Here is a 14,974-nt window from a genome sequence, read left to right on the forward strand (position 1 = left end):
GCAAACACACAAAAGCCAAGAAAAATGGTTTAGGAAATTCAACGTGACCTTGTTCTTCAGTAGAAATTCTCCCCAGAAATCTACAAATTTTATAGAAACTAGTCTTTGAGGGGCGCCTGGGTGGCTCCGTCGGTTAAGCGTCTGACTTCGGCTCAGGTCATGATCTCACGGTTCGTGAGTTCGAGCCCCGCGTCGGGCTCTGTGCTGATGGCTCAGAGCCCGGAGCCTGCTTCGGATTCTGTGTCTCCCTCTCTCTCTGCCCCTCCCCCATTCATGCTCGGTCTCTCTCAAGAATAAACATTAAAAATTTTTTTTTCAATAAAAACAAAGAAACTAGTCTCTGAATCTTCTCCCCAACAGAACGCCCTGCAATAGCTCTCACTCAAGATGAACGTTCGGTGGCCCATCACAGAAACAATCAGGGTTATGTTTTTATTGTTTGATTATAGGAAAACTTCAATTCCTTGTTCCAGTCACTGGCAAAAAACAGGTAATTCTTCTTGGGCTTGTGTCACCTGACTGGTCTGCTCTCTACGGAGATACAAATATACATTCCTAATGATTTCAACACAGATCCGATCTTCCCCTCCTACACAAACTACTGACATCACCTCCAAATGAATTTGAGTTCCCTAGAGCTAGAGATCTTGGATCCTAATTCCAATTCTACCACTGCCCAGCTCTGCGAACTTGGGCAAATTACTTACCGTCTTCGAGACTCTATCCTTATACGTAAGAGAGAGGAGAATGGTACCAACCGCCTAAGATTATTGGGCAGATTAAATGCATTAGTCCATGTAAAGAATTTAATACAGTGCCAGCCAAGTGATCAAGACAGTTTCACTAGTTCAACTGGATAAAAGAAAACGCAGACAGCACAGAGGCTGAAAATACTGCCTCATGGCTTAGCCATGATGCTGAGTTCCATTTAGTCAAATCGTTACCCAAATCTCACGTTATACCAGATCCTAAGTATGTATCGTATTTGGTCTTGGGCAACTATCGACCTGAATTAGAGAACACTGCTAAAACATTTTTTAAGACATTTTTGTCCTAAACTGGGTTGTGATAAAGTCAGGCTGTATCATCTTTTAAAAGGCTTAGTCGGTTAAGTGTCCGACTCTTGATTCCAGCTCAGGTCACGATCTCTAGGTCTGTGAGTTTGAGCCCCGCTTGGGGCTCCATGCTAACAGCACAGAGCCCGCTTGGGATTCTCTCTCTCTGCCCCTCTCCAACTTGATCCCAGCTCTCTCTCTCTGTCTCTCAAAAATAAACAAACTTTAAAAATAAATAAGTTCCCAAAATTCTGCTTTCCTTGAGGAAATAGCTACTCAACTTCATCAAACCACCAAAGAAAACCCTCACGGGGCCTCTTGTTCTGAAGATACCCCGTTTCTTTGTTTCAAATGCAGGTGCCAACCACAGAGATTCACATTTAGGCATCCGGTGGAGGCTTAAGAGCCCACGACGACTTTAAGACACTCAAGTGACACAAACCTAAGTTAGATTTCTGACCCTATCATTTGGCGTAGCTCTTGGGTAAAGCAACCGTTCTCCGTGACTCATGGTAAAAGGAATCTACTTGATATCACCAAGATAACAGGCAAATAAGCATAAAGTTACATTCCCATCAAGAGCCCTCTGAACTCCAGAGATTTTGCAACGTCAGAAGCACATTTTCTTAACATTGCACGCAGTCCGCGAAAGGCGGGCCACCCTAGAATGGTTTTCGCCCCCCATTGTCACTTTCGGAACTGCTGACTCGTGTTTTCCTTTTTTTTATGATGGTAAAATACAAGACAATAAAAACTATGTGGTGAAAAGACAGACGCACAAATTACCCTCCACGGTAAATGCCAAGAGGCCCTGACCTGCTTGCTTCGTCTCCAGAATAAGGTATGGCAGAGTCTTGTCCTGATTATACAGCCAAGAGCTCACTGTAGCAGATGCTTTTCTTCTGACGTAGGCTTTGAAAAACAACAGGAGATTCCAACTTTACTCATATTTTGTTATTTATATTCCATCAATATTTACAGAAAAGATGCGCTGGCCTTCTCAAAGAGAATCTTAAGTGACCACAGTTTTAGAGCGTAAAATACAGTAGCCCAACAGATCTGTCCAAGGGCAGGAAGGAAACCGTTACAGCCGAAAGGCGAGGTCACCAAGAGAAACATCCCAAAGGTCAGTGGTTCTCAAGACCTAAAACGTTGAATGCTAGAATTTACAGTATGCCCAGACTTCACATCTTTGAACTTGGCACCGACTTTCGAGAGAATCCCTAAAGAATGAAAATCTTAAGGAAATGCAAGGTCCATGATAAGGTGGTATTTTGAGGACCCCATCCTAGCAAGGCAAGTCACGCCCGAAAAGGTGGGGAGGCGGCTTATAACTTTTTATCTTCTCAGAAAACCGTAAGCGGTTCAGAAATACTGCCTACTGGAGACTACTTCTGGACAGCAAACAATTCATCTACTACCTGTGGACAAAAACCCCATAGCATCACGGCCTTGGTAAGAGACTTCATTTCCCACATCAGTAGCCGTGACTGCCTCGGTCTAGAACCACGAGGCTAAATCTAACACACTCGTGTGTGCATATAGGTATACACGTGGAACGCGTGTCCACGTACATGTGTTACATATATGTGCGTGCATGGGACCTCACATGCACACAGGTGTACACACACATAGATTTCCTATCTATATACTAAGCAAAAAAAAAAAATCTCTTGGGCTTGTAAGTACAGCTTACCTGCTTGTTGGTGAAACACTAGTCCTACGCTATGCACATTCTTGGTGGGAAAAAAACAAGGGCAAGTGGATATTTTTCATAAAAAAACAGGAGCTGTAAAGAAAACCTGTGTATGGAGAAATTCTTTGCTCTCCAGCCGGGTGGTGAGGAGAATGCAGGGCATCTCCCTAGGACTCAGGAAGTGCTCTCGGCTCCTATTTTAATTACAAAAGAGGTAGCAAGATCTGGGATTGGGGTGAGGCAGGCAGGGCAAAGGGGGTGGGGGGGGGGCTGGCTGGCAGGGGACTGGCAGGAAGTGAAGACAGTTCAGGGAGCTGGGGACAACCCAGTGCCTGGCGAGCAGGTGGCCCCGCATCTGGGGGGCAGGTTAACAAAGTTAAAGAGAGTTCCTTTCCATAGGATGGCTCTTTTTCTTTCCCCCTGTGCCCGAGAAACTCTCTCTGTTTGCAAAGCACAGGACTGGGAACAAGAAGCAGCAGGAAGAAAGAGCCCCTGCCCAAGAAATAACTGGGGAAAACACTCCCCTTGCTTCCATACTGCGCTCATCTTCACAGAGCATTCCTCCCAAACAGGCAGGACCCAAGAACAGATGAGGGCGAGAATCTGAGGGATGCTTTTCCATCTCTCTGGGCTCTGACGTTCCGGGCGGCATGCATGGCCTCAGGACCTGGGCACACGGCTCCTCACAGAGTGACAAGCCCGCAGGTGGAAACTGCCAGCTGCCCGCCCTAGCTTCTCATCACACCCTTCACCTGGAAGATTCCCTCACTGCCGCCACTCTTACGTCGGACTCAACTCAGGACTCGCTAAGGACACTTTCATTGGCCCCAGATGTCTTAGCTTGCATCAAAGAAATCCCCTTTCCATCCAGTCGTGCTGAGATACTGAGGGATGGCAGGAATATCTTGCTGCATTTTTTAACATCCCAAGACGGCTTAGCTCACATCATCAGAAGAACAAAATACGCGTGGGAATGAGCAGATGCAAACCTATACTAAGTTTTTTTTTAGTGTTTATTTTTGAGAGAGAGAGAAAGAGACAGAGGGTGAGCAGGGGAGGGTCAGAAAGAGAGGGAGACAGAATCTGAAGCAGACGCCAGGCTCTGAGCTGTCAGTGCAGAGCCTGGAGGTGGGGCTGGAACTCACGAACTGGACTGAGCCCCCCAGGCGCCCTGATGCAAACCCATTTAAATGACAATGGCATGCACTATAAAAGGTATAGTGTTACTGTCACCTAGCACTCAACACTTAGTTCAAAGTCCATGGAAAGATTTCGTGGAGGCAATAAGAATAAGCTTTAATGCAACACACACACATACTATTGTAGGCTACCTAAATTCCTCTAGTTAGAACAACCAACTGGTAACTTGGGTCGAGGTTAACACACGAGGATACTTGCAATACAAAAGGATTGAGAATTAAAAGAAAAATCCATAAACAATTCCCCAAACCAACGGCCAACGGCTTCCAGGCAAGTAAAGCCAGGTCCCTTGTGTGCACTTTGACCTTCAGTGAACATCAGCACCCACACAGGGATTTTCTGAGGGCCCGATGTGAATCAGCAGCCCAGCTTGTAATTCACGGAGAACATCTCTCCTCCACTGCAGCTCAGAGGAGAGCCTGACAGCGGGCCCAGTAATCTAGTATGTGATAACCTCCTTTATGAAAAACGCACGTCGTGAAGATTCTAATTAGAAGCCACAAAATCCCTATCACGGATACATCATGACAGGGTATCTCTGCAGAGCTTGCTGTAATGGAAGACGCACTGACACCTCTCATGAAACTTTTGCTGCCAAAGAATCTAAGTAAACACGTGCAACCTCTTTGATCACACATCTCCACTCCCAGGAAATATTATCCTCAAGAAATAGACAAGGGTACATGATCTAGGTATAAGAACATTCATGTGCGGTTTTCTAGAAAAGCATGAACCTAAAATGGTGATATAAATGATGATACATGCCCAGGAGGAACAGGCAGGGTCATTCTTAGACCTGTAAACGTAGGTAGGACTCCTACCCAGGGCTGTAGGCTCCTCAGCGTGCCCTGCACATCACAAAGACAAAAAAAAAAAAAAAAAAAAATGTAGCAAATAAACAGAAGTTCCTCAAAGAATGAATCATGGCTGTGGGTGGAAAATATTTTTGTATGTACAGTTATGACAGTTATTCGATGTGAACAACTGTTTACCATTAATAACAGCAAAAGTTTCTGAAAACTCCGAACAGAATTTGGCCGTTTCACTTTAAAAAACTGTGCTCTTAAAATTTTAGAGAAAAATTTCATCAAACAGAAACGATACGTGACGCATACATGCAACAAAACTAAAATTTCAAGAAAATATGTAAAACAGAACATTATGGAAATAAAAACATTTACTAGACCAAGAAGGAAAATATGCACACACACATAATCCCCAAACACATTTTTATGCAGATAATTTTGTGGCCAAGATGCATTAAGGTTTAGTTTCATCTGAAAACAGATTTTTAGGGGCGCCTGAGTAGCTCAGTCGGTTAAGTGTCTGACTTCAGCTCAGGTCAGGATCTCGTGGTCCGTGAGTTCAAGCCCCGTGTTGAGCTCTGTGCTGGCAGCTTGGAGCCTGGAGCCTGCTTTGGATTCTGTGTCTCCCACCCTCTCTGCCCCTCCCCTGCTCACACTCTGTCTTTCTCAAAAACAAACAAACATTGAAAACAGATTTTTAATGAATTAACATGGTTTCTCTATAATATACAAAGCATTGGAAAGTTTAAGGAATAGTGAAAATTCACAGTACTAATGATAGGATTTATATAATGAAAATATTGAGTACTTTCTGCAATACCAGTGATCACATGTAACCCTATTATTTTTCTAATCTAAATATTGCTGTATGAGTGAAATAGATAAAAGGGATTAAGAGTATGCTGATCTTGATGAGTAGTGAGCAAGGTAGAGTTGGTGATTTATTACACTGCACACCTGAAACCAATAACACTATGTTAATTATACTTCAATTAAAAAAAGAAAAACAAATAGTGCTGTATGAGCTTTGTTGACAATGCCAATTACTACTGTCCTGCCTTACAATGCAGGCCTTTTCCAAACTCAATTAAAAATCTAACAACCACTATGACTCAAGGAAGGTCTTTTACTTTGGCGTTAATGCCAATAAAACATAAATTGTAAACATCTTGACAATAACCATATAGTGATTTTGCTGAAAGACGGACAAGAAAAACAGATTTATGGAAAATATATTACGGACAACATGGTGTATTACTCATGCGAGTATCACTGGCCTATCAACAGAATGGCCAGGCATTTGCAATTGTAATTATTCTCTTTTACCCTTGATATTCTGCTTTCAGCAAGAAAAACACAGCTTTACACAAATTGTTTGATTGTGCCCTCGTGACACATGACCTCGTGTCGAGGTAGGCAAAGACATTTTATTTACTGGTTGGTAAGCTTGATTTAGAACTTTTAAATACTTAGATATGTGACAGAGGTCTGCATTTGTACTCTTGCCCCCGGCCCCGAAAAGGACACGTGCAAGTTTTGCGACAATTAAAACTTTTCTCAACTCTTAAACGAAAAACATTATAGATGTGCTTTTATAGAAACATATATAGAGAGGCATGGAAAACAAACATTCCAAAACATTGACAGTAGGACCTGGGGGGGGGCACCTGGGTGGCTCAGTCAAGCATCGGACTTTGGCTCAGGTCATGGTCTCACGGTTTGTGAGTTCAAGCCCTGCATCGGGCTCGCTGCTTTCAGCGCAGAGCCCCCTTCAGAGCCTCTGTGCCCCCCCCACCCCCTGCTTCTCCCCGCCCCCTCTCAAAAATTAAACAAACATTAAAATTAAAAAATTAAACAAACATTAAAAAAAAGCAGGACTCAGGGAGTTTCTGTCTCTTGCTTATGGCATTTTCTAAGTTTAGTACCTATCTTTGCTAGATTAAGGAAAGAAGAAATTAACAATGATGTGGCAAATAGTACATTACTTTTGACATGGTGATGTCAGTTACTGATGACGTAGTAAATCCGTGTTCAGGAAAGTTGTTTAAAGCCTGAACATTCCTAATTCTAAATATAGTCCCTTAAATGTAATTTAAATATGTATGAAGTTAGTAACACCAAGAATTTATTAACAGTAGCTACACACAAGCATGTGGTCTATGGACAAACTTCTTTTAAAGTGAACTTTAACACACAAGAAATGGACTTCACGAACACATGCTTTTGGAGAGAAGGCCACTTATCTCCATCATGTATCCCATGGTCAGTGGGTACTACTCAAATGTTATTAGTGGACAAAAAAAAAAAAAAAAAAAGGCATTTAAAAGAATTACAGATTTCTTTTCGGGCCCAATGTTGGGTAGGAACCCACGTAAAAAAGTTTAGTCTTCCAACATCTCCCAAGTCTTTTACCTTCACGACTCTAAACGACCAACCAGTAGTAAAAATAAGCCTATCCCAAAGTGCAAACATTCAACCTTGCCTACCTTTTCTTTGTAATAACTCACTTAAAAAAAAAAAAAATCTACACATAAAATCCTTTTATACAGAGATGATTTTCATCCTGCAGAACGATAGTGCAGCGTGGGTGAAGGTATTAAATTTACAGCCCCCTGTGTGTCACTCCCTCGCTGTGGCTGGATTTCAACAGACAAGAACTCCAACACCTTTCCCCGTAACTGGCAGAGTCAGGTGACAGGAGGTCATGTGACGGGAGACGCCAGATTTAAATTGGGGACTCAAGTTGCATACTTTAGACCTGGTGGACACATTTTCCGAAAAGCTCTAGGCAAGGCTGAGATTCCTGTTTTAATCAAGGAATGCTCTCTAGAAATGTCCGGCCGTGTGGTCAGTGATCATGCCATGGGCGTTAATAAGCTGAAGTACTACACAACCGATATGCAGAAACGCTGGGAAAGTTGCCAGAACCCTGAATTGAAAGAGAAGATTCCATCAGAAAACCTCAAAGGCAAACACGGGGATAATGGATAGCTAGAACTGGGGAAACAAATGAGTCCTACCCTTTCTTGTAATAAACACATCTCACAACGCTAGTTTTCAAAGTGTCTCGTTACATAAATCTTCCTACCATCCTCATGGGGTCAGGGCCCGCCGCTTTAGAAACCACATTTTACAAGGAAACAAGAGTGTATGTCTTCTTTAAGTAAAAAGAAAAGCAGATAAAAATTAATGGCGTGATTCAACATTTTCCTACTGGGTTTCAAGGTTTCTGGAGTGTGGATTACCTGTTAACCCAAACCCCCATGCAATTTAACTCAAAAATCATTTACGAACCGCCTACTGCCCTTCAAAGAGCCCAGAAACAACGGTACAAGCAGAAGGCAAATGACACCAACAGGACAGAAAAGAGTGACAGTGAAGAGTACAGAGGTTCTGGAGACAAAGGTCTGTGTTCAAATCCTAACGATCACTTTCTAACTGTGTGACACTCGGCCACGTACTTAACCTCTCTGTGTCTCACTTTCTTCATCTATGGGGACTTCCTCCTTGAGCTGGCAAATCGATTACATGAGTTGCTGAATGCCCAGTACTCAGGAACATGCCTGGCACACAGTAAGCCCTCGATAAACATCAGCCATATTTATTATTGTCCTCAAAGAATTGTAAAATGCTTCACGATCAAGGAAAAAATGTTAGAAGCGTCACCCCTCTCACCATAAAAGGATCAGTACTTGGGGGAAAAATAAAGGTGATACAAGGAGAGAATCCTATCCATAAGGACCTCTCAGTGGAAACAAGGTGATAAAACTCATGAGTGCGATATTTAAACTCTTGAGGCTCAGTTTACTCATTTGAAAGGGAGAAAAAGATAGGTAAACCCTCTAGCAAACCAGGGTAAATTCCTAACAAGACCAGGGCAGAAAGAGGCAGAGCCAAGTTCAGAGGAAAGAAAGAGAGGTAGGAGGTCACCGTGAACTAGACCAGTCAGGGATAGTTTCAAAAAGGCGCTAGCCAGGCAGGACATCTGATCGGCAGAGAGCACAGCACACACAAAGGTGTGGAGAAGGACCTGTAAGAGATCCTCGAGGGTAGAATTCACATGGGGAAAATAATACAGAGTTGCAAGATCAGAAGGCCTGGAAAACCAGACTAAGGAATGTGAGCTTGATTTTATAAGCAATATGGACACGCTTGAGACAGAATTCTGGAAAGGCAAAATCTGCCAGAAGTGTACAGGTTGAAAGGGAGGAAATTAATAAATGCAATCTAGCACAAGAAACGATCCTGGGGAACAGCGTTAAGGTCAAGATCTCCCTGCCCCGCTGCATTCTGGAATTTCATTCACCATCAAGAGCCCCTGACTCTTACTTTCTAAGTTACTGTAACTAATCTCTTCTTGTGCACCTGCCATGTGCCAAGTCTCAAATTCTAATCATCATGCAAGGTTGACACTATTATGCCCACAGAAATAAAGCCCAGGAAGGTCAGAAAACCCAAGATCCCACAGGGGTGAGGGGTGCAGCTGGGCTCCCCACAGCTACATCTTTTCTACTTTTAAGGATGAAGTGCTTTTCATTTGGCCCAGAGGGGCATTGAGGTGTGGGCAACTGTTGCTAAGCTTAATGGAGACTCAGTGCTCATTTTTGAACGTTCAGTTCCCTGCAGATGATATGAAAATGTTACGTAGTAGTCACTCTGCAAAATTTTGAAACTCATCAAGAAGGCATCCTCACAGAAACAGAGAGGAATAAGAGTGCACTTACGGTGATGAGCGCAGAGTAGTAACACATAGGATTGTCGAATCCTTCTATTGTACCCCTGACACTAATATAACACTGCATATTAATTACACTTCAATAAAAACTAAATTTAAAAATTAGAAAAAAAAAACAAGGGTTCCTGGGTGGCTCTTCAAATTGAGTGTCCAACTTCGGCTCAGGTCAAGATCTCACAGTTCCGGAGTTCGAGCCCCGCGTGGGGCTCTGTGCTGACAGCTCAGAGCCTGGAGCCTGCTTCAGATTCTGTGTCTCCTCCTCTCTCTGCCCCTCCCTGACTTGTGCTCATTCTCAAAAATAAAGAAACGTTAAAAAAAAATTTTTTTTAACTAAAAAAAATAAAGTCTCCTATTTCTTAATCAATTTCAATGGAAGGGCACATTCAAGGCAAGTGTCCTTAGAGGTGACCCCACTTAAAGCCAGCAGAGCTAAAAAAGCAAACACTGCCCTCCCTTGCCACCACTCTGATTAAACAGTGGAGGCCCCGCCCATGCTGGTTCGTGCCTGATTTGAGAGGTGAGAACAGCAAGCCACACGTTATGGGGAGAACAGCCCCTCCCTGCCAGGCCAGGGAGATCAGAGCTCCCTGCTGGTAACAACTGTCCAGCTTACAGCTGCTCTGAGGGCTCTGCTGTCCCCAACATGGCAGGGGCCAAAAAATGAGTATCTGACAACAGAAACCTTGACCGAGTGTGCAGAAAAGGCAAGGCGCTATAACTCCATTGTGAAAAAGGAGGATCCCAGCAAACGGCCCGACTCTATTTTACCGCTGTCAGAGGAGTCGGCTTCAGGATCTGCCGGAACAAGGAGCCCCCAAAAATAAGTCTTGATTTTTTTTTTTTTTGCTCGAGGCAATAAATATCACTGAGACCTAAAACAAAATAAAAATACTATAGAAGCGGGGAGAGAAATAGGCTCAAGAATGACTTCCAGCTTAAAAAGCTATTTGAACCCTAGGTTAACAATCAAAACCAAGACACCTTCCCAAATTAAGTGGAAACAAGGAAGGTGATTCCACCTGAGAGTAAGAAATGGGTGTAGCTGGGACATTTTCACCAACAATGTATCTCAAGACGTTAATAACCTGCCTTCTATGCTTGTATTCATGACACTTACGGACATTTTACATATTTATTCTGAAAATCAAAGCAGTCCTATACCTTCCATCAATAATCCTCAAAAGATCTTTTGTTTACATGGCCAGGGGGCCATACCTTTTCCTAAAATAGACAAGTCCAGCTCCTGTAGGTGTTCAGCTGCCCCTCCACTACCCTAGCTGCTGCCTACGTGGCCCCAGGGACATGGAAACACCATCCACTTCAAAATATCAACAACATGTTTGCAAAATAATCTTGCCACTTGGTTGAGCCTTTTCTGTTTGCTTAAAAAAAAAAAAAAAAAAAAAAAAAAAAAAAAAAAGGGCTTCTGGTTACAGACATACCCCAACTTAGTTTCTGCCAACACCAACCTTTTTAACAGCTTAACTCCAAACGCCGAAAAAACGAGTTTTCGCAGAAGTGCGCACACAATTTAATTGAGAGAAGCCATGAAAATGTAAGGTCACGAAGGAACTGCATGGGGAGTGTGGGGCCCTCGGCCTCTCCAATCCCGAGGAACATTCTGAAGTCGGTAGCCATCAGCCGACGGCACAAACCTCACGGGCACCTCGCTGGCCTGCAGTAAAAGCCCTGATGGCTTTTTAAAGCAGGCAAGCGCAGGCCAGAAGGCTGTGCTTGCAACATGCACAGGAATCAATTCCACGAGGCAACGCTCCACGGGCTGGCTCCGTGGTTCTCAATTAGGAGTGACTTCACTCCCGGTGGCTCATGCAGCAACGTCTGGGAACATTTCGGTTGTCACAACTTGGGGGTTCTGCCAGCACCTACTGGGTAGAGACCGGTGATGTTCAACATCCTACAAGGCACAGGGCCGGCTCCCGACAGCAAAGAATGAAGGGAGCCACAAATCACAATGGAAAAAGTTAGCAAAGACACCAGTTACCAGGGCACTACTTAGCGATGAGTCGGTACGGTTTTGCCGTCCTTGGAAACCTATCACTTCCACGGTTACTGTTTCTCCTGTGACAGGACATCCCATGATTTTCTTCACTGGAGAATTTCACGAAATTTAACAAAAGGATGGCCTGTTAGAAGACACTACCAGAGACAGACAGGATCTATATTAGGAGTTTGTCTCTAATACAGCACCGTGTTGCCTCCCTGACTGGCCTTGATGGCCTCCCAAGGTCACTACAATTATGGGTGGAACTTTGTTGATTAGAATATTGTACTACAAATACATCACAAGATTAAAAGCATAAATCGTTTTTTTGTTTTTTTTTAATGTTTTTATTTTTGAGAGAGAGAGAGAGCGCAAGCGTGAGCATGAGCGGGGGAGAGAGAGAGAGAGAGAGAGAGACACACACACACACACACACACACACACGCACACACACACAGAATCCGAAGCAGGCTCCAGGCTCTGAGCTGTCAGCACAGAGTCTGACACAGGGCTTGAACTCACAGACCACGAGATCATGACCTGAGCTGAAGTCGGACGCTTAACCTACTGAGCCACCCAGGCGCCCCAAAAGCATAACTTTAAATAAATGAAAATTTCCCCCAAATACGTGAGTCACCAGCAACAGAGAAAAAAGGCTCTGGATTCTGTAATAAGCTCTTCAACCTTGGGGTTGTGACTTGACATCTGTAGGCTAAGATCCATCATCCAGAAAACTGAAGGGGATGGACTAGATGATCGCTAAAGGCCAGCTTCATATTAATCACTGAAATAAAATCCAACAACCAGGTCTCCTTACACTTAACCAAGGTATGGTGTAAGGAAAAAGTATTTCAGAGAAAGTGCTGGCAGGTCACAGCTGTCCCATGTTATCCTGCAGTTCCCCCCCACTTGCACTAGGGGGCAGAGTTCTGCCCAGGGGGAGGTCACAAGCCCCCTCCCCTCCTTGGTCCAAAAACCAGCTTCAACGGGACTGAAACCCCCAACAAAACCGAATACAAATCCTACCGCTCGCGAGCTTTCCCAAGGGACCCAGAACACACAAAAAAATAAAAAAAAAAAAAATACGAATTAGTGTCCTGCAGGCGGAGCCCAGGTTTTCTTACAGATGAAAGCAATTAAACACAGCCCACTGGTCCATCTTTGGTTAACCTGCAACTCCAGGAAAAAGTTCTGGTGTTTTCTTACAGTCATGAAAACAAAGCTCTGTGGGTTAAAAAAAAATGCTATAGTCTCAACCACAGATTTCCTTAAAAGAAAAAAAAATATATGAATGGATAATTCCTTTCCAGTCTGCTTTTCACGGCAAATGTGGGTATCACATATGAGATGCCACCTTGAAAAAAGTGGATATTGCTGTTAGGCAAGAATGTATTTATTACTTTGGCCATTAAATACAGTTGTCTAAGAATAAGGTAGGCATCCATCAGGGGGAATGACTTGAAATATTATATCCAATTAAATAGGATAAAGCAAGTTAGCGAACAGGGGCAAGCCCTCACCAATCTAATTTGCTGGAAGATTCCAAAACTGTCCTGGATTCACGAAACGTCCCCTGGCTTCCAATGAAAGTCACATCAGACTCCCTTAAGTCAACTCAGTTTACTTTGAGCCACTTCAAACCTCAAACTTAAAACAGAATTTATTAAATAAACACAACCAAGAAAGGAGAGGGGGCCAAGAAACCACAGTAACTCTCCAACCCAGGGAGGGGGAAAAAAAAAGAAAAAAAAGGTTCTCAAGTCAAGGGTTTCAAGTAACCGTGGTGTCCCGCCCTCAATGGCCCTAAAAGGGGCATCAGCTTAAACGTTAAAAATAATCATTGTTTGCCCTAAACGATTTTCTTTAAATTCGAATTCACAATCTGCCAAGGACCGTCAGCACAAGCACATGATCTTTTGATCTCTGCCTCTGGAGTGATCTCAAACCCTGAATGAGCACATCTTGGGGAGCGCTACCACCTAGACTCCAAAGGTCCCGTAGGCAGAGAACACAGTGAATGATTAAACCCTCGCCTCGCTTCTCGCACTTCATTAAGCCGTCTCCTCTGGAAGGGTTTGTGCCCCTCTCACAGGAAGCCGGCACGTTTTGCAAAGGAAATACCAGACCAGAACTTTCTTGGAGAAAGGCACGTCCCGGTAGAACATTCGATTGGGCTTCGCGCACCCCGGCAGCCGCGGCCCGGCGCCCGGCGCCTCACCTCGCGCGGGGCGCCGCAGGGACACCCGGTGAGCCAGCCACCCACGCGGAAGGAGGCTCACCTTCGCTACGTCCCGGAGCGCGGGACAAAACAAAACCTGCCTCGGCTTACTCATCCGGAGACTCCCCGGGGGTGATTTCAGGCGACTCCCGGAAAGTTTTGCCCTCCCGGGCTTAGTTAGGACAGGGTCCCGAGCGTGCGCGCGGCGCGGTGGGTAGATCCCTCCCGGGGCGCGGGGGCCAGGTCCCGGCAGGGTCGCCGGCGCGAGCGCACTCACCTCGGGGAAGAAGTTGTCCATTGTTCCAGGGCGCTCCCCAACTTGCCCGAGTCCCGCGTCCGGCTCGCGGAAGTCAGCCCAGCAGACGGTCCGGGGAAACCATGCGTGTCACGGCGCGATTCCCAGGAACCCGAGCCCGCGGGGCTCCCCGGCTGCCATCGCCTTACCCCCTTCTCGTCTTTCGCACCTTTTGTTTGCCCAAACCCAAGTCTCTAACTCATCCGTCCCAACTGCAGCCTTTGTCTCCCTGCCTCCAAGTTCCTTACTTCTGCGCGCAGCGCTCGCGAGCGGAGAACAGCTGGTGACACATTCTTCCCCCGGGCTGGGGGAGGGCGGCGGGGGTCTTGGGAGCGCGCCCCCTCCTCCTGCGCCCCAGCCGGAGGCGCTCGCCGCGACAGGGGGACAGCGGCCACAAAGCGTGCCCGGAGCAGCTACCCCAGCGCGAGCGCCGCCGCGGTGAGGGTTCGGGCGCCTGGACTCAGCCGGCTCACCGCAGCGCGGAGATTTGCAGACAGGAGCACTCGCCCCGCCCACCAGCCCCGCCCCGCCCCGCCCCTCCAGGCGCTGGGCCCCGCCCACTCGCCCGCCCCTCCAGGAGCCCAACCCTCAACCAACCCCGCCCCGCGCTGCGGCAGGGTCCGGCCCCGCCCACCCCGCCTGGGGCGGACGCCGGCTCGGCGGCGAGAGGAGAGGACAGGGGAGGGGACGGGAGGGCCGGGCTGCACCCTCTGGTGTCTCCGCCTCCCCATCCAGGCGTGGGCGGAGGAGTCGACTCTACCCTCTGGTGATAGAGACCAAATAGTCACCGGGGAGGAGGGGTTGGGGGATTCTTTTGTGCCTTTGATCTTCAGCGGACCCTGGAACCCGCTCAACACGGATCTCATTAATGCAGCTCGGCAGATGAGCGACCCCGGGGAAGGAAGCGCGGTCGGCCGAGCTGCCCCGGCTGTTGGGCCAGATCAAAGCGGAGAACGGAGGCTGCTCA

General features: G+C 46.0%; 1 protein-coding gene across 3 annotated transcripts in view; it reads right to left on the reverse strand.

Annotated features, from left to right (window-relative positions):
- Positions 1 to 14,486, reverse strand: part of MYO10 (myosin X) — a 225,789-nt gene extending 211,303 nt beyond the window's left edge. For all 3 annotated transcript variants that reach the window (XM_019450761.2, XM_053906900.1, XM_053906899.1), the window contains exon 1: positions 13,990 to 14,486. In XM_019450761.2, the coding sequence (XP_019306306.2) occupies positions 13,990 to 14,010 (21 nt within the window). In that variant the 5' untranslated portion in view covers positions 14,011 to 14,486. The remainder of the gene's footprint in view (positions 1 to 13,989) is intronic.
- Positions 14,487 to 14,974: the final 488 nt, after the last annotated feature.

Source organism: Panthera pardus, unplaced genomic scaffold (genome assembly GCF_024362965.1).
Source record: "Panthera pardus isolate Hobbes unplaced genomic scaffold, ASM2436296v1 HiC_scaffold_2, whole genome shotgun sequence".
Classification (NCBI taxonomy): Eukaryota; Metazoa; Chordata; class Mammalia; order Carnivora; family Felidae; genus Panthera; species Panthera pardus.